Source organism: Numida meleagris, chromosome 6 (assembly GCF_002078875.1).
Source record: "Numida meleagris isolate 19003 breed g44 Domestic line chromosome 6, NumMel1.0, whole genome shotgun sequence".
NCBI classification, from domain to species: Eukaryota; Metazoa; Chordata; class Aves; order Galliformes; family Numididae; genus Numida; species Numida meleagris.
The window spans coordinates 45,761,050-45,784,493 of NC_034414.1; the positions used below are offsets into that span (position 1 = coordinate 45,761,050).

Genomic DNA, 23,444 nt, shown 5'->3' on the forward strand with positions numbered 1-23,444 from the left:
AAATAAATTAAAAAAAACCCCACACAACGAATACCACATTTCAAGATCTTAAAGTGAAGCAAATGTCTGGTTGTACTTAGGAGGAGCTGGCCAATTTCCTTTCCATAAGAGTTGCATCAGATGAGATCTTCAAAGACTGACTTAAGGTGCTGATAAGCACCAAATAAATGGTGGGAAGCTATACATAAGCACATGACAGCTTTCAAATGTGCAGCTTCCCCAGAAACCAATGCTGTAGTTACGGCATTATGAGCCCCCTACCAGCTGTCACTCAGCAACAGCCACAACAGCAAGCCAGCCAGCCTTTCCCACTGACATGGCCAGCAGAGAGCTCGCCTTCTTGGCACAGACGTCTTTGTCAGGCTTTGTCCACTGTCCATATGACTGAGAAGAGCAATAGCTCTTATGTTTATTTTCCTCTTCAGCCATAAGGTTAGCCTGTACAGAAGAATTAAGACTGACACTGCAGATTTTACTGTAATTGTTGAAGAAGTGGATGCCTCACCCTCAAGCTTGATTTTATTGCAGAAGTATCAAGGCTATGAGTTTCTGTAATACAGTATCAATAAATTAATATTCTTTTCTGATATAACCCCTTTGTGTACATATATACACCACGGCTGCCAAGAACAACAAAATGAAATCTTCTGCCAAGGTTTCTGCCATTTGTTTGTTCCGTAGATGCTGGTTACCACATCATTCCCGATCACTGCAGACAGGGTTCATTCTGTTTTCCTTCTTTGGTAAAAATAAATTCACCATCCTTGGTACCAGCATGGTGCTACAGCGGAATGGGCATATAAAAAAGGAAGTTAACCAGAGCAACAAAACCTCTTGCTTCAGAAATATGGTTCCAATGAAAAGTCAAACTAATTTCGCTCTGAAAGTCTTCCATTTTGTCCCACCAAAAACAGGTGACTCTGGACATTAGCTCACTGGCTTCTGATCATTTTTTAATGGGGTACCTCTTTTGACAGATACCCTTGCCTTGACGAAGTGGCCAGACAGATGTTTTTGTCCTTGTCATTCTCTCTTCCTCCATTTTTTTATTAGATGATATACATGTACGTTACTCCATCCTTATTTATTTTTCTTCCTACACTTCACTGCACTTCACACTTCAGAGCACCTTTGCAACATTCTTCTGGTGTGTACGTATTGTCACAGCTGAACTGATTATACAGGAACACAGGACAGAAAACCAGGAAGAGAAACAGTTTCACAGGGCAGACTGTTCTTGCAGCAACAAGATAAGGGAACTGACTTTCAGGCAAACAGCTGCTCTGGCTTTGGCAAGAACTCACTATCAAACATATATAAATTTGTATTTGTAAGACACAGCAGATATTATATTTGTATATTTGGGCAAATAAAACACTCATTCAGCACAGAGTGAGATGAAGAATCCAACAAGCTACTCACCAGAAAGAGGATCTTTGCCAATCATTAAAACATTTGGTAAATTCATTACAATCAGCTGCTGGAGGACCTCCTAAACAAAAGACAACAACAAGCAAAGGTCAGTGTGAAGGAATCCCAATCAATCATTCCACAAAGAATATAGAGCTCCATCGATTACAAAACCTTTAACATCCTGCTAGTTCAGAGGTCACAAGAGGAAGCCCCACTCGAGAGACAAATCACTATTAGAAGATGGCATCAGGCTGCACAGCTAACATACGCTGATCACCTCTTTGAACAATGGCGAAAGAGAACTTGGAGGGTCCCGTGGCACTAACCAAAATAAGTGCCAGACCAGGCACACCCTCCCGTCATGCCTATATCCCAGGCATCACCTGCATTCATTTGATGTTCAACATACAGCTGCTGCTGTGTTCCAGGGTGTACAAATGCTGTGGGTTCATCGAAGGCATCAGAGCTAGACTGTGAACTTGGACTAACTCAAATAATTGGTCAAATCATTCCAAAGGTCTGAAATTCTAATGATGGGCTAGGGAAGTGGGTGTGAGGGAAAAAGCTATTGAACAGACAGCTTGCACTGCTTTGAGAAAATGGATTTCAAGTTCTAGATTTGTTCGCATTGTTTTTAAACAGACAGAAAAATGGATTTGTTTAATTATGTTGTGAACTTAAACGTCCTTTTATTCTGGGGGAGACTGGGGAAGGGAAGTGTATTGTTTGGTCAGAAGCACTTAAACATCAGCTGCCTGAAGCTACTCTGAAATGACAGACAGGCTTACAGAGGAAAGGCTACAAGCCCCAGGGCAGGCAAATGCCCAAAGGTGGACAAACAAATACACTGCAGAGAGGACTCTGAACAGTAATGTGTTCGGCCATGCACTCAAGTCATTTTCTGTAACATACAGAATGCAGGAATACGGTTCCAAGCTTCATCCTGCAGCGACTAGTGCTCATTTGTGGTGATGTGAACGTAACATTATGCCTGCAAGTAGCTGTTTCACATGAAAAGCTAAGGAGGACAGTGGCTGTGCGATCGAAGTGCTGAGCTGGGATTCAGGAAACAAAGGTTCCGCATAGGGCGCTCTACCCAGCGTTTGGCAGGTGTCCCTTCCCTGCTTGTCTCCACACCCCAGGCTGCCCTGTGGCCATGGGAAGGGCTCACGCTTTAATACCGGTGGAGCATTCAGCACCAGAGGAAAAAACACTGTAGTCGGGCATGGAGGGCAGTCACACATCTCCTAAAACAATCAGCTATTCACTGAAACACTTCCTCTCCAAGTTACTGGATTGTTATTTCGCTGCTTTTAGAGTTACCATAGGAGGAAAAATTAAACCTGATTGTAAGAGGAAATATCCCACTGAGTCTGCAGCATCTGATAAGCAATTACAGTGGATATTAAATAAAAAAATTGGGACAACGCATATTTCATTTCTTCCCCTCCATCCCATGCTTAGAACACACTCCTCAGCAGTAACAGTCTGGATAAAGCAGAAATATTTCATGGCACAGCTGATGGGTTTTTGGTGCTGTTAAGAAGGCAAACTCCACAGATCTCAATGCAACGGGAAGTTTAGCTAACGCAGGCCAGGGCATTTGCTGAGTCATTAGCCAAATGCATTTTATAGTTTGTGCACTCGAGACATATTAAACAAAAGTTTGTTTGCACCTGTTAGCAAAACAGCTGCAAACCATATTGCTTTTAACAGCACACGGCTGGACTGCAACGTCTGCTGTGACAATAGTGTGGCACTCAGGCTTTAAACAAATCCAAAATTTGCATATGCCGAAGTATTGGGCTTTAACCAGCGATTTCCATGGCAAAAAAAAAAGTAAAGAATTTTGTTTCCAGTCACCCAGTGCGTGGAGTGGCACTGAGGCAGGAATGCATTAAGAATTCGCGTTGTCTTTGTGTAATCATCAGCTCGCCAGCCACTTACCCCAAGCCACAAAAGGCACCACAGCTAACCTTTCTGCTGTACCATTCCCATGCCCCCCGTACAGTCACTGTGTGTGTACCACCCAGCTCAGCCATGAGCGTGCACACACAAGTGCCCAAGCTCCCTGTCTGGCGGGGCCTGGAGCCACCAAGCGCACTGCGATGGGACCTGGAGCTGAGTGGTGATTGCATAGCTCAGACTGAAATGTTCTGGTCCTAAGAGGTGATACTTTGGTCCATTTATTTTTAAAATACATTACAGATAACTATCTTTACTGTTCGAAACACCTCCACCTGAGATTATTATTTGTGATGATAACGCCATTATGTCAGGTAGCTTGTCAGTAGATCTCAACGCTGTATAAAGGAAGTCACTGCCTTCCCTCTCCTCTTTTATGATGGAAAAGGCGAGTAACAGAAGCAAAGCTACTTCAGATTAGCAACATGCCCTCTATCAACTGAGAGCACCAAAGCAGTACCCAGCTGCAGGGGTGAGCTGAAGTGTGTTAGCTGAAAGCTCTCACACTGATGCTCATGATTTGTATCCTGGTTTTGTCCGGGCTGAAGCCACAACAATGAACTAAGGCTTAGCTGGCACCTAGTGATTTAGTAGCTGGAATAATGTGATGAAGTCTCAGGTCCAGTGCTTAAAGCCTCTCCTTTGGAAATGACCAGAATCCCTTCCCCTCAAAGCAACCAAGAACTCTCCAACTTTCACCCACTTATCAATACTTTTTTTTTTTTTTTTTGGTCTTCCCCATCTGCAGTAACTCACACCACCAGGTGGGTGGCTCACTTAACACTGCTAGCCTCTCCGCGCTGAGGTCAGCAGTGTGTTGAACACACAAACATGTGCAATGGTACTATTCAGTAGGTTGTAAAAGGAGTCAAGACACCAAAAATCTAACACCTGGAACAGTTTGGAGTGAACCTCAGACCAGAAACAACCCTAAAGGTGGAGGCACAGGCTGTTACGCTGGCCACAGGGTTAACCCGGGCAAACAGCTGGAGCCCAGTGAGCAAAATAAATCGGAGATAAAAATGTGACATCCCCTCACGACAAGCAGTACTGCATTACAAGGAATGCAGCAGAGCTTAGGCATGAAACGGAGGCAAGGATGGTGTGTCTTTGCTCTCTCTTGGGTTGAAGCATGGCTAGGGGCAGGCCTGGGCTGCTCAGAGCAGAGCGAGGCTTTCCAACACTTCAGTTGCCCACGAAATCCCACAGTACTCCAGGGAACAACTATAGAAGCAAGAATCCTAATTTCTCCTCTGAGAGACCACTTAAACATTTTTATAGCACAAGTAAAGCTTGATTAACACAGTAAAAGATACAGCAATAACACATGGTAACAATTTCCCTAATTATTAAAACAATTAGAGTTTGAGTTGCCAGCTTCACACTGAGGCCATGAACCAACTCCACTGCCAGTTTGGATGCTGACTGCATATCAGCATCAGCTCTCTCACACTGCTGTGCATTTTTTTTATTATTATTTATACTGCTGCTAATGAGATTTCCATGACAAAACGTTGATAACAGCAGTCTTATTTAAGGAATCTATTCAAAACAGATTTCTGTTGGGCCTCAGCGCAGCTCCTGTAGATGCCTGCATTTCTCCTCTTCCAAAGAGGCTATTTTGAACTTGAAACTTGTCCAAGACCTCAGCTCCTTTGTCAGCAGCGGTGGCTGCAAGACCGGATGCTTATGGTTAGGTCACTGCTTACCATCACAAAATACAAGCACTGGCAGCCAAGTCTCACACCACTTGCGCCAGATCTCCTAACCCAGCAGACAGAGCCCACGAAGGTTCCTGCATGCAGCAGAACATGACACCATACTGGGTAGAATGCCTCCCTAGCAGAGGTGGAGGTGCCTGTTCAGTGTTTGCACTCAGCTGCGCCTGCCCACAGAGGTGCAGAGCAGAGCTGGCGGATATAATCTGCAGCCCTGAGCAACAGGGACACTGCCAGGGGCACAGCACTGCTGGGAGCAGCTGGGCACTCCAGGCCAGCACCCCAAGAATTCAAAGATACTTTTAATCTACCTAGAAGTCGTGAGGTTAAACATAAATAAATGCTGTGTTCTCAGTAGTAGCCTTCTGGCATCTAAGCAAGTGCACACCAAGGGCTTCACATTTACAGTCGCTTTGTTAAGAAGGGAGCTTAAAAAAAAAAAGAATAAAAGCCAAAATTCCCCTACATTGATTCCATCAGTCAAAGGCTTTAGGAAAAATTAAGACACATACGAGATTGAGGATAAAATCCTAAGCACTGAGTTAAGCCCTCAGGCTTACAGGAGCATGAACAAACATAGTGCAGCAACCACATTCCCTCTCTCTGGGAGCTCCCAATTTGTTTCTGGAGTGCTGGGGCATGTTTTACTTGTGCTTTTTATCTTTCTAAGATCACACACACAGGATGTTTGCTGTTTGCAGTCTGCCTTGGGTCATCAGAGGAGATGCATTGGCAGTTCTTGCTCTCAAATCACCATGGTCATATATTAACACTTGGTTTACATGTTACAGGGTAAACAGGCCCCATATAACTCCATAGGAACAAAGCCTCCTGGGCCCATACTACACACACCTCAGTGCACATTTACTTCTTAAAAATTTGTGTCGAACAGCATGGAATAAAACGGTCTTGAGGTATCAGTCACGGCTGCATTTTTAAACACCAATGAGAGCATGCCAGTGGCTCTAGCAAAGAATGCACTGCCAGGATAGGAGTAGGTGAAACCATCCTCTCCACAGCTCAGGGACCAGGCAAACAAGCTTTACACAAACACTTCCCTGCGCCACAGAACAGCATTAATGTAAAGCAACTACTGGCTTCTCGTGTGGAATTAAATTAACCTCTGTCTGAATCCTGAACAGGGGAGTAGCAAATAAATTATGTAAGAAGAACAGCGGTCTACTGGCCATTGTAATTCAACGCTGAAGCCAAAGCCATTCCAGTTAAGTATATTGCTTGGCTATAAAATGCTAATTGCCCAGCTGACTGGGAGCCAAATGGTTCTCTCTGGCTTGAAAGGCCCACGAGGAAAAACCATCATCAACTTTATTTATACCACTAAGAGTGAACATCCCCTGGCCTGAGAAACAGGCTTACACTTTAACTCAGCTCAGACCTGTGAGCTGAGGAAAAGCTCAGTGGAGTCCTACCTATGCAGTGTTGTCAACACCCTTCTCCAGTACCCTCAGTACAGATGTGATCTCCCAAACACCACCCACAGCAGGACCCTACACATGAGGATGAACTCCCCATTGGCTGCCCGGAGCCTGGCGGCAGCAGGGCTACTAACTTGGGCACTACAGGGAAGATGGCTGGGATGGTGCCTCCTGTGCAGCAAGCTCCAAGTTGGGGATGGCTGGACTCAAGCTTTTCTGGAAACAGCACTCTCAATAGCGAGCACTCGAGCAAATAAGTACATTTTAACATTAAAATCTATTTTGAGGAACAAATTCAGACCTGTGGGGTTTTCAGCTTCGTTTTCACATAGTAAAGAAAGCAAGCTACTTTGCAGCCTACAACAAGGAAGAAAAAAGAATATTTAACAACCAATGCATACAAATATTATTTTGCTGTAATCATCCGAGAAGTTATTGACGGTGTGAGGAAAATGATTTACAAGATTCTGCAAACTGTACATCAGGATCTCACAAAAGATGAGACAAGATGAAACAAGTTGTTGCAGGGTGATGACAAGGAAGCGAAACACAAGCAGATCTTTTATTGAGATGTCTTCCATGTGCACCTTACCATGCAAGCACACCTGATGACACCGTGTAACTCAGTACTCACTGTTTCTTTGCCAACATGCAACATGCATGACGAAATTTGATTAAAAACATTGCTCATCTCTGCAACAATTGCATTCATTAGGTGACAAGACTAGTGGATTAGCTGTCTTAAAAGAGGTGTAGTTTTTTTTCCCCCTAAAAACCAGCAAATTACAAAGCAGGCTTCTAAAGATCCTTCAAGTGGAAATCTAAAAGCCACTAAAATAACTGTTGCCTCATCTGCTGAAAATAATCAGTTCTGACAGTCATGGGCTGGGATCTCAGTGGGAGAGGATGTGAAGGAATTACACCTAGTCTGAACCATCCCCAGCATGTGTGAGGTGTGGGTAGCTAACCAAATGACAGAAATATACTGAACAGGAGAATTAGATCAAGTTCTATTAAAAAAAACAACAAAACAAAAAACAGAAAACACATGCAATATGGACAGCACAGAGATTAAAAGAAAAAATAGATCAAGAAACAATCATTCACCCAATTCTTAGATCAAGGACTGTCATGGCTCAGGTTTTGGCACTTGTATTAGAGTAGTGCAGTAAAACTAAGAGTAAAACCTCCTGCACTGCAAGCTGTACCAGCACAGAGAGCTCATCACACACCTTCAAGGCATCACTGGGCAGATGAGAAAACAGTAACAAGCAAAGCAGAAAGAAAAATGAAAATAAGATTCCATGGTTATAATGTGATCCATTGTGCGTTCTCACTCCTTTATGAGCTGGTTACATCACCCACGCCAGAGTGACATGGAACAAAAATCACTGCACAGATCAGAGAGTAAGGCAAGCCATGATGAAAGCATTTGCTTCAAGATTAAATTGTTTACAGTGCACTTTTTTTTGGTCGTTGCTTACGTCTCATAACAAAAGTTGTGTGTACTTAAATAAAGCTACTTTATGCGAAAATATTTTAAGATACACTTAGTTTTACTTCAGGCCTACCGGAATAAACAAAGAAGCTGCCCCCCCCCCCCCATCCCCAGCTGCGAGGGAAACAATATTTTCTTAATCAAACTCAGTACAAAAATATACATCCTATAACATGAAGCAAAACTTTGAGCAGCAGCTATCTAGCAGCAGAGTTCCCAGTCTGCTCTGACTCCAAGATAAATCACTCATTTCAGTACAGCATGTAGCTCTACTGTTGTGCCTAGCAGCATTATTGATTTGACCCAGAGAAAATTCAATTGGAACGCACTGCGTCCCCCAGCTTACATTACCAGCAACACTTCTAATTGACCTACTTGATGGAAATGAAAAGCTTATTGATTTATCCTCAACTTCTCTCTCCAAATCACGTGCAAGTAGGTTCAGATGTTTATAATGGTGTCCAGACAAATTACTCCCGACGTGTATTTTATTCCACCCTCGAGTTGCCCTGGGGTGGTTTACACGGTAACAGGGAATAAGGAATGCGTTGTGTTCAAGGCTTGTCACTTGACATTACTACTATAACCAGCTAAAATACAATCCATCTGTTCAACATGCTTCCAGCTAATCTGTGGCGGTCTCTAAGGACCATAATAATTTGGCCTAACACATATTATTATAAAGAAACAGTGCAGACCATCAGAGCAGACTTGAAGCACTTCCGAATTCTCTGAAACTCAGCACACCAAGCACAATCACTTACATTAAAAGGAAAGCAGTTTTCCCAAGCAAAGTCTGAACATATTTTGCTGGGATAATAAAGTCAAAAGTTTCCACATTGGAATCCAAAACTGAGCAAGTGTTTTTCACAGCTTTTAACACTGAAGCCTGATACCAAATTAGGTTAGCCATGCAGAGCTCCTGAGGATAAGCTCTGCTATGCTTTCTTTGTTCACTGGAATGAAAAAAAATTACAATACTAAAATAGAGTGTGTAATCAAGAAAGAAACATCAACCCAAAGCACTGCTATGAAAGTTATATGTAAGACAATTTCTACCACTTCTCTTACTGCAAATATTTCTTAATCTGGAATTTTTCAGTACATTTACAGGGAAGAGACACAGCAAACATGTAACCGGACACGTGACACTAGCTCACGTAAAACACGTTGAACCTGTTATAAAACATTTCTGTTGCATGAAGAAAACCAAAAATGATTAACTTGGGGCAAGCACATTGCAAGTTTGGGGTTTACTTAGAGGTTCAGAGCTACAGATCTGTATTACATCTTCAACACTGCAATATGAGAAGGACTAAGAACTCCAAAGCAGCAGCCGACCACTGCGTAATTATTTTAAAGGAGAAGAATTCATATCCATTATCCTCTCACATTGTAGAGGTGAAAAGGCACAGTCAATTTCATGCGTGGCTTGCACAATGTAACTGGAGCACTCTGAAAGAAAATATTCCCACGTCCACTGGGTCAATTGCCAGCTTTACCACCAGGACAACAGCAAATAAAATGGAAAAGGGCAGGGTGAAGACACAGGAACCCTACTGCAAGAGGAGCTCTGGGCCCTTCCTCACTCCCCTTCTGGATCTTCTGTGCTTAACAGCAAGCCCAGAGCTACCATGTCCCCTTAGGAGGGAAGAGCTACCTATGAGGAGCAAATACACTCATCTGCAGTTGACACCGGCTATTCAGCTTCCTGCCAACAAGCTGCATTTTAGCAGAGCCGGGCTTGGCAGAACCTGCACTGCAGCTGCCTGGCTGTCCTGCCAGCAGAGAGGATTCAGCCACTCATCTTCCACACAAAATTAAGTCACCTTCAAAGTTCTATTTCACATGCGTGTGAGACAGAAAACCATTAAGAAATAATATCAAAAACTCACTAAGCCACAATGATTCCACAACTGAAGCAACAGTTAACGTCACGGAATAACAAACAACTGTGCAACTGCAGAGCAGAGGGAATGTTTCAGACTCGAGGAAAAAAAAAATTGGTCAAAAGAAAAAAGAAAAGAAAGGTGAAAATCACCTTCACCAGCTGCCACAATTTCACAGAATCATAGAATCATCTGAGATGGAAGGAACCCTTAAAGGTCATCTAAGTCCAACTCCCCTGCAATGAACAGGGACACATACAGCTCGATCAAGTTGCTCAGAGTTCCATCTAGCCTGACTGAATGCTTCCAAGGATGGGCACCACCACCTCTCTGGGCAACCTGTTCCAGTACTTCACTACTCTTATCATTAAAAAAAAACACAACCTTTTTCCTTATGTCCACTTCAAATATCCTCTGTTTTAGTTTGAAACCATTTTCCTAATTTGTTCTTTTGTTTGGTAGTTATTTGCCATTCAAGTCATACAGGTCCTCCTGGATACTGAAGTCTCCCAGTGCAAAGCCAAATACAAACAGATCAGAAAAAGAGAAGCCCACTCTGAAGAACTCGAAATCTGAATTTCCCAGACAAGATAAAATGAGGCAGAAAGAATTTCAGCAGCTGCAAAAAACGGAGATGCAAAGAACATGTGCAGTAGTTCGAACACAATTTCAAGGGGAAGCCAATGGTAAAACAGACAACTGCTTCCACAAACACACTGAACTTACCACAGGACCAGACCACCCTGCTTCTTTGGGAATTCAACAATAACAAATAAAAACAGATTAAGCAGATGAACATCAAGATTTTTCATGTGATTGCATTAAAAACTATAAAAAGAACTGTAATAATCCCAGACCAGCTGCTTTAACACAGCTGAATGCTGCATGTTAAAAATCACACTTCTAAGCTTTCCAGTAACTGCGGCAAGAATAATAAAATAATAATGCACAGACTGCTTCAGCAAACACAAGTTGCTTCTGACTGGGCTTAGCCCTGGCATATCACAAGGACAGAATGACACTGACACTTTAACCTGTCAAGTGTGGCTGTGCACAAACGTCCAGCTGCAAGTCAGTGGGTCTGTAACTTAAGTCTTTCCCACCAGCATGCAGAAGAGACAACAGCCAGTGCTTGAAGTATCCTTGTGTGGGGCCTCTAGGCTAAGTTCACTTACCAGTGGTAATCCAGCCTATGCATTCACACACACACGCATAAATGCCCTGCAAACACCCTCTCAAGAAGAGTCTTGTCAGTCCTTAATAGTGCTCTTTAGGTATCTGAAGCAACTGACTTCAGCCCTGCTTAATACAATCTGTGCAATCTACTGCGAACTGTGCAGATAGCTCATAACTGTTACCATTAATTAGCTCTGCAGAGCTCTGCCTTTTTTGCTCCCCCACCAGCCTCACACCAGACCTGCAGTGAGGGGCTCTTTCACAACAGAACTAGCACACAGCTCAGGCTGTGCTAAGCAGAAACTACATTTTTCTGATGGAGAAAAGCATGAAATTATTCACATGCCTTTGATTTCTCTCCCCACTTTTGACTTACCAGTAATTGTTGGTGGCCATGGCACAATAAATGCATGCAACGCTCTAGGAATGCCTGTGATATCATGAGAAAATGCACAAGGTGTGGATACATCTTAGAAGGTACTGTCTTTCTGCCATCTGTCACAGAAACAGCAGTAAGCTGTACCACTATGTTATTATTAACATTCAGGGAAGATTAACTTCTGCTCTCATTAGGCCTGTTTTAAGGCTGCTGACCACTGAGTCTTCTGTATCAACAAAACACAATTTCCTCTCAAGCTGTGATGCTAGGGCTTTCCTGAAAAACAAGCTCATACAAAAGCTTCTCCTATAACTGAAAGGAGACAGGACTTTCAAGACTTCATACTTACTGAGACAAAGCCTAAACACAATCAAAACGTTTCAAAAACAAAAAACTCCACAGCACAAAACAAGGTACAAACAGAAAAAGCAGAATGGAGCAAGACAAGGTTTTGGTAGTACACATAAAATTATTTTGTACTAGTGTCATTTTTCAGTTATTCTTCTTAATCTTCAGAGTCCCCTAACACCACATCAAGGTGGCATGCATGCGTGTTTCTAGGCATTTCCCAAGCTCCCTCACATGTGGAGCCCTTAGTTAAATCAGCAGAGTTCAGGTTTACTCTTTAAGCAACATAATGAACAGAAACACAAGACGATGGATCAAGTGACTTGCGCTCACCCTCTACCAGATCACAAACAACAGCAGCACAGCCCTGATGGGCTGGCCTCTGCTAGCTGAAAGAAAAGGAGAGGAAGGTAAGCCCCTGAAAGAATGCTTCAGGCAAGAGTGATTTGAACCCCAGGCTGCAGAGAGAGAGGCACCTCCTATCTTGGAGCACACTGGGGCTACATTACACTGTAAGAGTTACTGGAAAATTAAGGTACTGATTACACTAATGTTTATAATGCAGCGGATCTGAACCTAGCAGTATTTGCAGAATACTGAAGCACCTTCATAGTTTAGAGGAAGTCCAGCTTCTAGAGGCAGCCTCAGATGAAATTTTAAAGGGCACTAAAATCAGAGAGGTAGGACAAGCAGAATTCTATCGGAGTGGGTTTACACCTTTCACCTCAGTGAAACACAAACCCTTCAGTAAAGCACAAAACTTTAGCAAAAAAGATTCATCTGTACAACAGGGAAATAAGCAATGCTGGGTCCGTTTTGAACTCCAAAATGTTGACCATATTAAGTGGTAGAGTAAGGATTCCGCTGTTCTGACTTACAAACAGCTTTTTACATAGCTTATTAAAATTGCTCTGCATCATTGTTTAAATACACTTTAGCAAAGGCATTGAGTTACTTGGACAAACCTGTTTTTTGCTGAGAGCACCGTGAATTGGTTGAGTGATGAATGGCTGCTCAGAAACTGGAGCTCTATGGGAATTAATGCAGCCACTCACCAGAAGAAATGCCACGGTAAAGCAATTTGCTCTCTTCAAGCCTACAGTAATAGTTAATACTTTGGAGACAGGCATACGAACTAATAGCTTGACTTCTCAGTGCACAGAAAGCACGCAGGTGGTGCTAGTTTTAAAGGGAGAAAGCAGATGCTTACAGTCTGATGAACATAATCAAAGAAAACCCAGTTGTTATAACATGGTACCTGAACGCAGGCCCAGGCACTCTGGCACCTCAGTTGCATCAGCTCAATTCAACATTCCTCTAAATCACAGCACAAGCAGTAGCCGTTCACCATCTCCAAAGCAGTAAAGATGCATGGTAAATACAAGGTCCTACAATCAGGCACTAAAGTCTGAACTTGTGACCTTCAAGCTAACAGCCTTCTATTGACAGTGTAAATATGCAGATCTGCTGGGTCTACAAAATTTACTACTGAAAATTAATGCATAATAGTAAAAATACAGAACTCTCCCTGAATTAAACCCCAGACACTACTGTCAATTTCTAAGCAGTGCTACAAAAAAAGGCATAACTGAAACTAAAACGAGCATTTGCTGTGTTTCAGATTAGTAGATACACGATTCCTTGTGAATTCTGACTGAAAGCCATTCTCACAATGTAGAGGCAACAGCCCTTTTGAAGCCAGCTCTGCACAATGCAGGCAGGAACTAAGCAAACTTCTTCAAATGGTGCTGCCAACTCAGCTCAGCTCCGAGCTGTACAACTCCTGCTGTTTCAAGCTCCTGCGAGCAGACCGCTGATGCAGTCGCCATCAGGTTGTATGGCAGGTTTTGGAGACGTAAGCAGGAATCTGAATGAAACCTGCCCACTGGTCACAATACATAAAATTTCACACCAAACTGAAAGAAAAAGACACTTGACCATCTGTTAATTCCCTTGCCCATTAGAGAGGAAGTTTCTTCTTGTACACACTGAGTGAATGTGTGTGTTACACTACATGTTTCCTTGGGCTCTTTATTCATAGCTTTACCTCTATCCTGGAGAGGATTCAGAGTAGCTGGTGAGAACACACAAGAACAAGTCAGAAGCCATCTTTTATTCGAGGACAACACTCCGGTTTTACAAGGTAAGAGTATAGCCATGGAGTAGCTGAGTCTCCACGATGACAGACAAGTACTGGAGTCCCTTAGGGATAACTAGAACAAAGGCTCTGCTTTGGGAGGAAGCTGAGGGGGTTGGTTTTGTGTGTACTTTTTTTTTTTTTATTTAAAGAAAAAAGGACCTAGCTGCCCACACATTGACACTTTCCAATTTACACTGTTGTAACCCTACCAGCCAGGGAAGCTAAACTCTTAACAGATATCTGTGAAATTCTCTGTTTCCTTTTCAGCAAAGGAAGAGCAAGCAAGGGCCACCACACCCAGCAGCAGCTAAGCCAGCACACACCTCGCTCCACACATGCCTACTCTCAGGTGGCAGGTGTGGATGAAAGCAGGGTACACAGGGGACAGCTTTGCACTGTCCCCCAAATAGGTCTGCATTAATTGTTTTAGGAGGCCTTTGTTGCACACAAGTACAGCCTCCTTGCTGTCTCCTTGTAGCATCACAGATGCAAGTCCCCTAATTGCATCTTTGGTATGCAGAAGGTATGAAATCTTCACAAAAAGACGACATGAAAGGCTTTGCTTGTTGGTCATAAACACGGGCATTAGTCTTTCCTTGGGGAATGGTCAGTACAGAAATCAGATGTTCAGAATATATTCCTGCCCAAACAGTTCAAAGCAATGAATAATGCACTTCAGAAAAGAGCAACAAAAATACAACAGTGCAGTAAAGCACACATCGTATTAAGTAACAGGTGGTGACTAAAAATGCATTTTTAATGAGCACCTCTTTATGAATGCACACAATGCAAAGTGGTTTCCAACGCTTTGAAACACACCACTCCTTCCTGAAGATTAAAGATGTCTCAGTTACACAGAACTAGATGCGTAAGCTCTTCAGTTTCTCTTCAGACACCTCACGGTTTATTTTTAAGAAATACATTTAGCAGACAAATATAAACTTGAAATTCTGAGCTCTTAATACTTAAAGATTCTTTAATTAACAGTAGGTAAATCTGTAGCTAATGCTAAAACACACTTTGATGTGCGTATGCATCTGCTTCATCAGATGCACTATTCTTCACATGTATACAATTAACTGAAGGCGGCAGCCCAGTGGTTAGTGGAAGAGACAGCGTTTGAATCCCACGGTCCAGACAGGCCTGAAACATGGATTCACAGCAGTTCTTCCAAGTGAATCACTGCGCTCTCAAGCTGTCCCTGAAATAGTTCGGGGGAAATCCAGGGGCCAAGAATTAGACACTACTCTATAGCAGATGTTCCAGTGCCACAGAGTGCTGAAACATCCTGTGAACCATTTCACCAGTGTTACCTGTTCCACTCGAGAGGAAGCTAGAGAAGGTTATAGAGAACAGTCATTTAAGATATTTAAAAAGCAAGACTGGCTACCAGACTGTGCCACAGCAGAAGTCGTCTCAGAAAAATTTCAGGCAGTTAATAGTCAGGAAATCAGACTGTTATCAGAACTACAGCATAATCAAGCATGCTCAGCTCAACTGTATCCTGTCTCAAAAGAACCACATCTCAAGGACTGAGACAGCAGTTTAAGTGGTTTCTCCAGTCTGAATCTTCCTGCATGAAGATCAGTGTTACAGAACATGAAAATAAATGTCTTTCTCATCTCTTAAGTGAGGTTGTCTTGTTAATCTCTGAGATGATATATTCCTCGTATTTCAGTCACCACTTTAAAGCCCTGATTCATACAGAGACTTAAGGGCACACAGCAGGTTATTACTTCAGCAGGTTGCTTGCTTCTACTATGCATAATACCCCTTGTAATTGTTAACTGCTTTCCCCCTTGAGGGCATACAGCATATGCTTTGGGATGAGAACTGGAACAGACTTGCTCTGAATCTCTAAGGAAAATTAATGACTTCTCATTAAAAAGGTGAGAGGTAGTAGTTAAACTCTTCCCTCTCCTATTTCATTCCTCAGGAAGATAGTAATTCTTCAAAAAATGGCATTTTTCCATTTAGTAACTGTTTAGACAATACATTAAAAACAAAAAATGCTCATCTCTGCAAATAGATGATTTTAGGTCTCTACTGCATTAGTCAGCCTTGTTCTGTTAGCCACAAACTTCTTTGGCGTCTTAAGTGCCAAGAAACCAGTTCGCTCAATTCATCATATCTGATAGAGCAGCAGCATGTGCCAAAAGGGCAGAACTCAGAAGGGCCCATATCACAGAGTGGATGATGGTTAGACAGAGAGCACTCAAACTGCCACAAAAACCTCCCCCTTCTCCCATCCTCACAAATGTATGTTTAGTGAGCAGATCTCAGCTAACACTTAAAGAGCTAAATTCTACCTTTTAATGAACGTGCAACTTCTTTAAGGCCTTAGTATTTGCAAAGTATAAAAATCTTCCACATCCTTCCCTAACTTAAGGCAAGCAGGAGTGTGTCTTACACGAGCCTGCCAGATACCTACAGTACAAATTAAGCTAAGGGATGAGGCCTATTATATCTGCGTGTGTGGGGAGGAGCTGCCCGGCTGAAGCAGCTGACCAAGACTGCTGTTCCAAACAGCCCTCCCTGGGAAAGAAAGTTTGTCACTCTGCATGGCCCTATTCACTGTAGAAATTAAAGCTATTAAGTGCAAGTTTACTCAAGGGGAGCTTCCTTTTGTGCTGCAGAACAGCAGGACACCAGCAGAGACAGCAGAAACCTCACCCAGTCTTGAGGCAGTGTGGGTGTAAGCCCTGATCTGAGAACATGTCCAGACCCAGCACAATGCCCCGGCAAGAGGTCACTGCTCCTGAAGACCAGTTCCCTGTTGCCATAGGTCACATACCCTGACTTGGAAGTGTTGGATACCCACCACAATGGCAGCATATCCAACAGAGGGAGAGAATCAGATCTTACAACCTGGCAGCAGACTGAAGGCTTGTGCTTCAAGCATCTGAAGTTTGAGAAGCTATGTGCTTTAGGCAAGTCAGACACAGTCACTATCAGTAAAGCAGGAATTTCAAAGTTATTAACCTGATATTTGTCACGCAATCCCAGCAAAGAGATCCTACCACAGACTTTCCACTTGTTTTCCACTTCTTTTCACTTTCATAACACATGAAAATGGTTAAAAAAAATCTAGATGAAATCATTGGTTACGAATGCATTTCTACTTGTTTATAAGCAAATAAAATGAACTTCAAGTGATTTTTCCCTTATAAATTGGTGGCAAAGCAGACACCCGGCCACCAAGGCTGTGTGCAGTTCAGTTTGCATGTCACAGCAGCAGCTGCTTTTCATGTGGCTGTGCCAGCTCAGTTCTCAGATGAGCACATCTCTTACCAGCAGGCTGGGCAGAAGCCTCCAAAGCCAAGACAGGATGGGACCTTCTGCAGGCATTCAAATGGTTGCTATAAACACTGCAAGTCTCTAAGTACTGATAAACTGTGATGAAGCCCTTGACATTGGTAAAGGCTGCAATATGCTGCCAAGGAGAAGAGGCAAAACAAGCCATGATCTGGCAGCCAGCTCTGATTTCACAACGTCCAAGGGTATCAAAGCAAAACCACTGAGACCCTGCCACGCAAGGTGCTCAGCATCTCAAATTGCACAGTTGGTACCGCTTATAATCAGGTCGCACACCATGAGAAGGAAGTGCAACTGCAAGAGAACTGAGGTTTACAAAACGAGGCCAAAGTGCTGCTGCATCTTACTGATAAGTCTTCAAACAACAAATTATTCGAAATCTGAATCCCTCGATTTCATAGCATTTACACTCAGCAATTTATAAAGAAAAAGAACTACGCAAAAAATGGAGATCAAAATCACCTTTCCAAGTCAAGATGTTGGCTCAGGCTACAAAGCAAACACGCACTGGAAGAAATGCAGAGCAACTCACTCAAGCCTGAGAATTAAAATAGAGCACTCTGGTTGCATTTCTTCTGCATGACTGGAATCCAGGAGCCAGAGTTAAGCGCCAGAGCACTGAAGTGTAAGCAAGGCTTCTAATAATGGCAGCTTTTGTGGTCCTCCACTACCATCTCCTACCTTCTGCATGTCCAACTATAAAGAGCAATCCACATGCTGTTCAGGGAAGTATTTGCCACAAATCTTGAAAGCAAAGACAGAAAGCAATACTGACACAACTTTCTCAAATAAAAAACCAAAACCACAGGAGTGATTGTTTTTGTTTTTCCTCTCTTCTTGAAAGAAAAAAATTCCAGAAGTGAAATAAAGACATGTATAATACTGACTGATCTGTATCTGGAGAAATGATCTTTCTAACATACATACCAATTCTGTATTCCATATCAAAGATAAATTCACCTCTTCCCAGTACATACTGACAAATGTTTATCCTCCTTTGGGACTCCCACCACTCAGTTTTCCTGCTAACACAGCTGCTCCAAAATAAACCAGCCGTCAACCTCAGTACGACACTCCCCTTTTCCTCAAGCACACTACACACCAAACAAGCAGGTCTTTCTGCATAGCAAATTGATGTTGGATTCCTTTATAGATACCTTTCCAGTGGATTAGCTATATATGGGATCACATTTAAAAGTAATAATAACAACTCTAAGGTGCCACAGAGAACTTCTCTTGCTTCTAAACCTTACAGCAAATAAATCAGGCCTTCTTACAGTAAGCTCCTTAACGTTGGATAACTAAATGTGACATCTTTTTAATAGACGAAGAACATCACCTATGTAATCTATTTTTTTTTTTTTCTTTTTTTAAATATTGACTACCCCAAGATACGTAAATGGAATTAACACAAGACTGTCCTTTGTAGAGACCAGGAGTCTTCCCCACAGTCCCCAAGGAGCAGATGCCTGTCACTTCTTCGGTCACCTAACAGGCTCTAATGATGTCACTGAGTCTAAAAAAGAAAATAAACACCTAGAGACTTTTAATAATGCTAACTATGAAAGAGGACAGACAGTGACAGCTCCACAGGGACCTTCAGTCTGCTGTGCAGGTTTTTATTTAGGCACTTTCAGTGGCCATATGAGAATCCAGCAGAATTTAAAAGATTAACTATCCTTCAGTTCTGTCTCTTAATCGTCATGTGAAATAGGAGAGGAACCAGCTCTCACAGGGCTTACATTCAAACAGTCCACCTAAAGAGCTGTTTAAAAAAACACAACAAAAAACAGTGCACACACAATCTGCTTTATCTGCTCCTTAGAGAGTTTTCAAAGGAAGGATTTTAAAAGAAAACAGCAAAACTTCCATATGGAAGTCACATGCATGCATCAGTCAGTGACAGTATTTTGATTTCAGCACATTCACGACCAAGTATCTTCCTTAATTTAAGCTGTCATAAAGACTATACCCCGTGTAAAGTACAAAAGGCACCCTTTGCTGAGGTTTGCCTTCAGCAAAGTAACCAGCAGGCTAAAGCTGCCTCCTGCAGCCAGTTCTGCTTCCGACTGGGAGCCAGGCAGGCTCTCTGCAGGACAGATGCAGCCACTCCATACCTTCTAAAAGCTCCAGGCTACATCATAAAGCTCCAGCAGACCTTTATGATGTAGCCCACATTTTGTTTTCACAGTAAATACAACTCTGCACTTGGATATGATGCTTCATCAGTTTCAGAAATGAATGGGAGATCTCAATCACTCCTTCAAAGAGGCTGATAACCGCTCCTTTAGAAGATATCCCAAGCATCTGCTTCAGATTAAAACACTGTGGGAGTACTGTTTACAGGTCTAAAATAATAGAAGGACTCATTACCAAAAGCACTGTGTGGGAGGGTGAGTTTGTAACACATCTTTGTAACAACAACTACTGAACACAAAGCCCAGGCCTGCTGGACAAGATGCACAGCAACGACCTCTGCTCATAAGGGTCAGAGATGTCTCCGAAACCAACAGGAACAATCCTTCACACCAAGCCTTAACCCAGACTCAGAGCTGTGTAAGAGCAAGACTGTGGAGACAATCCAGCATGCTACTACTCGGCACATGAGAATCCCAGGGAAAGTCACCCTGGATTAAAGAATAGTTTTCAGACAATGTGCAAAGACAATCACCTCCATTTCAAAGCTGCCATTAAAAAGCAGAAGTCCTTTGTTTAAGGAACTGCCAAGCAACTAGAGCATTTGCTTTAAAACCATATTTCACATTTCATACAATTCCTTGTCTCCCTCTCAATATATACAGAAAAATGATGCAATCCATTACAGAAACAAAGTCATCTTGAATTTTCATTTATCATTTTTTAAGCAAAAATGAATCTCAAATCTACTACCAGCCCCAAGTGGCATGCAGCCCATTTTCTAACACATTTGAATCTGGAAGCCTCTATGAGAATTCAGTTCTCTCCTTAGTTAACACAAAATGGGACATTTGCCTGCAATTTAGGCAGAGGTTTAATAAGCAGCGCTGCATGATACCAAGTAACTACTCCACCATGAAATTCTTACATACAGCCTCTGACCAGCTCTGTCCCTGTGTTTATGCCTCTGCAAAGGTCAGTCCCATAGCTGATAGGGTCACCTTAACTCTGTTCCTAAAAGCCTGCAAAGATATATAAAAACCATGGGAAGCAGGAGAAGAGGCAGCTTGTGCCAGTAGTTCACACCTTCCTTTTCTACCCAACCTCTGCTAACACATGTGTGTTTTTGACACACGGTCTTTGATTAACAGCAACACTCCAAGGCCTACGCGTGAACCCTGCCCCATTGTTCTGACCACTGCACAAATATGTTTTTATTTTAGGATGCTGCTCTTCTTTTGGCTGGCCTTCATTTATCTCCACTGTGAACTCACACCTCTCTAGCTAATTAAAGAAAACAACGACAAAGCTGCACAGACACATGCCAGCCTGTTCTGCCCTTTCCCAAATTCCAGTTCCAGGAAATTACAGGCCTCAGATTGTCTGGTTAGTAGTTATGAGTCACCTGTTTCAGTTTGTCTCACTGAAGTGCTTGATAATAGGCCTATGGGACAGATGCTGGAGGTGTTCAAGACCTGGCTGGACAGGGCCCTGGGCAACCTGGTCTACTACCAGATCTAGAGATTGGTGGCTCTGCCTGTGGCAGGGGGGATGGAACTTGATGATCCCTGTGGTCCCTTCCAACCCCAGCCATTCTATGATTTTATACATTAGATTATACCATCTTTCTGAACTGTTCTGGTGTTCTGCTTGCAGAAGAGCAGTACCACTGCTCCCAGGCAAGGGACCAAGCAGAGGCCACACCACCAGCACACCCACACCACACCACAGCTAGTAACTCACTGACTGGCACGCATTGCCATGATAGCGGCACATCCTCGCAGCACCAGCCTCATGCATAGCCTTTGTGTTTTGTGACCATACTGCTGCAGAACAGTACGCCTAACCAAAAATATTTTGGTCACTGAAGAATCAAGGAGGCCTCTTAATGTTAAGTACTGAATAAATACATACAGTAAGCCACTCTGTACCTGTGGCACATTCAAACTAACTAGTGAAATTCAGTGAGAGGAAAAGAAACAAACACAGAACTGATAACATCACATTCCAGGTCGCATCGGTGACAGAGCAGCATTGCCTGAGTAAGGCCCACTGCCTCACTGAGACACTGAGCATCTCTGAGAGAGCATCTTAGTATTGACTTAACTATCGTACTAATTCATTTACTGTACACCTGTTAAACAAAAGAGCCTCAGCAGTTCATTAATGTTGTTTCTATGTGCAGCTGCCAAAATCAGGTATCATACGGGTTTTGTGGCCTTTGGTAGGTGCAACAAGACAGCTCCCAATGCAGAAACGGGTCAGGAGTCTGTATGAATACAGCTCATACAACCATGCAGCAAAGGGAGAGAACACACACACAGGAGTGCATAAGATCAGTCAAGTACGTGAATGAGAAAGAGCTTATCTGTAGAAGCTTTTGAAGTCTTGTTCTTGACATTGTGTTAATAATCTTGGAATTTAAAGCTCTAGATGACAAAAGGCTCCTCCCACCACTGCCAAGTTGCTAAATTAAAGAGTTCTAGGGAACAGGAATCAAAGGAAAGCAGCCACCCACGCATACTGTATTTTAACATACCAAATAGGCAATAATAGTAAAATAGAAGTTTAGTTCTATCATCCAACTCAGTAGGCCACTGTGTATGAATTCTCCCCCTCAGAGAGAGAAATGTTTTCCTACTTCAGAAAATGTACTTTTAAACTTCCGGCATTCTGCTGTTTACTTCGCTAAGGAGTGGATTCCTAGGCCTCTAGAATTAGCAGGCCAAGCAGGGAAAGATTTTAACATACAGAAAAGGACATTCTACTTCCAGAACTTTATTTATAGCTCAAATACAGTTGTCAGTTCACAGCTTGCGCCCAAATCTGGAGCTGAAAGTTCAAATTCATGTCCACAGTCCAGCCAAGAGCTCACAACCTGACTCAGTGCTCCAACAACTGAAGGAGGTGTTGTTCATCCACCTGGAAGCCACTGGCATTGCAAGACCACAGCTGAACCACAGGGAAAAGCAGTTTTGGCCCCAGCCTGAAGACAGAAGTCTCTCCTGTGGAAGACCCAGCCTCAGCACTACTGCAGTCACACTGCCAGAGCTCACAGAAACAGCCAACTCACAGGCAGCTAATTCCTTTTAATTCATCTGCACAATGATACCTAATTGATAAGAAGTCCTGCTGCTTGTACTTCTTTTACGTCAACATGAAGCAGACAAGTAAAAGCAGACTGAGAAACATGCCTTGAAAAGCAAGGCATCCTTCTTCACCATTACCTGAGCCCAGCTACATGAGTTTAGCTGGAGCAGGTAGGAACTGAGGTGATATAAAGCCCTTAAAAGTTCAGTACATGACTCCATCTTTACTCCTCCACACCCTAACTCCAATAAAAATGCTAAAGAATGGGAGTTTTTTATTGCAACTACACAAGCCACATAGTCATAACTCATTTTAGGGCTCTCAGATTTTTTTTTTTTTAAATGAAGACATATTTCCATCCATTTTAGAAACATGAGGCAACTTGCCAAGTATTCAGTGGCCACAGCTGCAGGACTACAGGCAACACACAGCCGTGACCACAAAATGGCACTTCTTCCTCCAGCATTGCTCATCCACATACTGCCGATGCTGCTGATGCGGCCACAGCACCCATGCTGTGACTAACCAATGGATGATAATACTTCTAATCCTCTCCAACAACCTCAAGATTTTACACAAATCATAGGAATGTTTGCTTGAGAGTGCAGTATATACAGCTGGAACGGTTAGCGGCATTTTTCAAGGTTAAGAAACTAGCTGACAACAAAACAAATTTTTTCATTAATTTAATTTTCAGGGGGTTGTTTTTGTTTGCTTTTAAATAAACTAGTTAGTTCCTTAAACTTCTGAGCAGAGGATGCACAAGGCCACTGTGAGCCTCCCTCACCAGCCTGCCTTTAGCCCCTTTCAAACCCCTAAGTCTGACCATGCTCTCCAAGTACTCCAGAGATTTGGGCAGCTCCTCACACATGGACATTTCAAGTACCAGCATTTATAGGATTTACATACTCTCTGTAGCATGGCAAAGCCATGTTTTCTAT

At 42.8% G+C, this 23,444-nt stretch overlaps 1 protein-coding gene across 4 annotated transcripts in view; it reads right to left on the reverse strand.

The window, feature by feature from the left end:
* CCDC88C (coiled-coil domain containing 88C) overlaps nt 1–23,444 on the reverse strand; it is an 86,257-nt gene that overhangs the window by 50,696 nt on the left and 12,117 nt on the right. For 3 of the 4 annotated variants that reach the window (XR_002440605.1, XM_021403265.1, XM_021403264.1), the window contains exon 4: nt 1,423–1,492. Coding sequence is in view for 3 of the 4 variants with exons in the window: in XM_021403265.1 (XP_021258940.1) it covers nt 1,423–1,492 (70 nt within the window). In the remaining variant the exon portion in view is untranslated. Of the gene's footprint in view, nt 1–1,422; nt 1,493–17,253; nt 17,326–23,444 lie in introns of those variants that run through there. The other variant, XM_021403266.1, reaches the window with a different exon arrangement.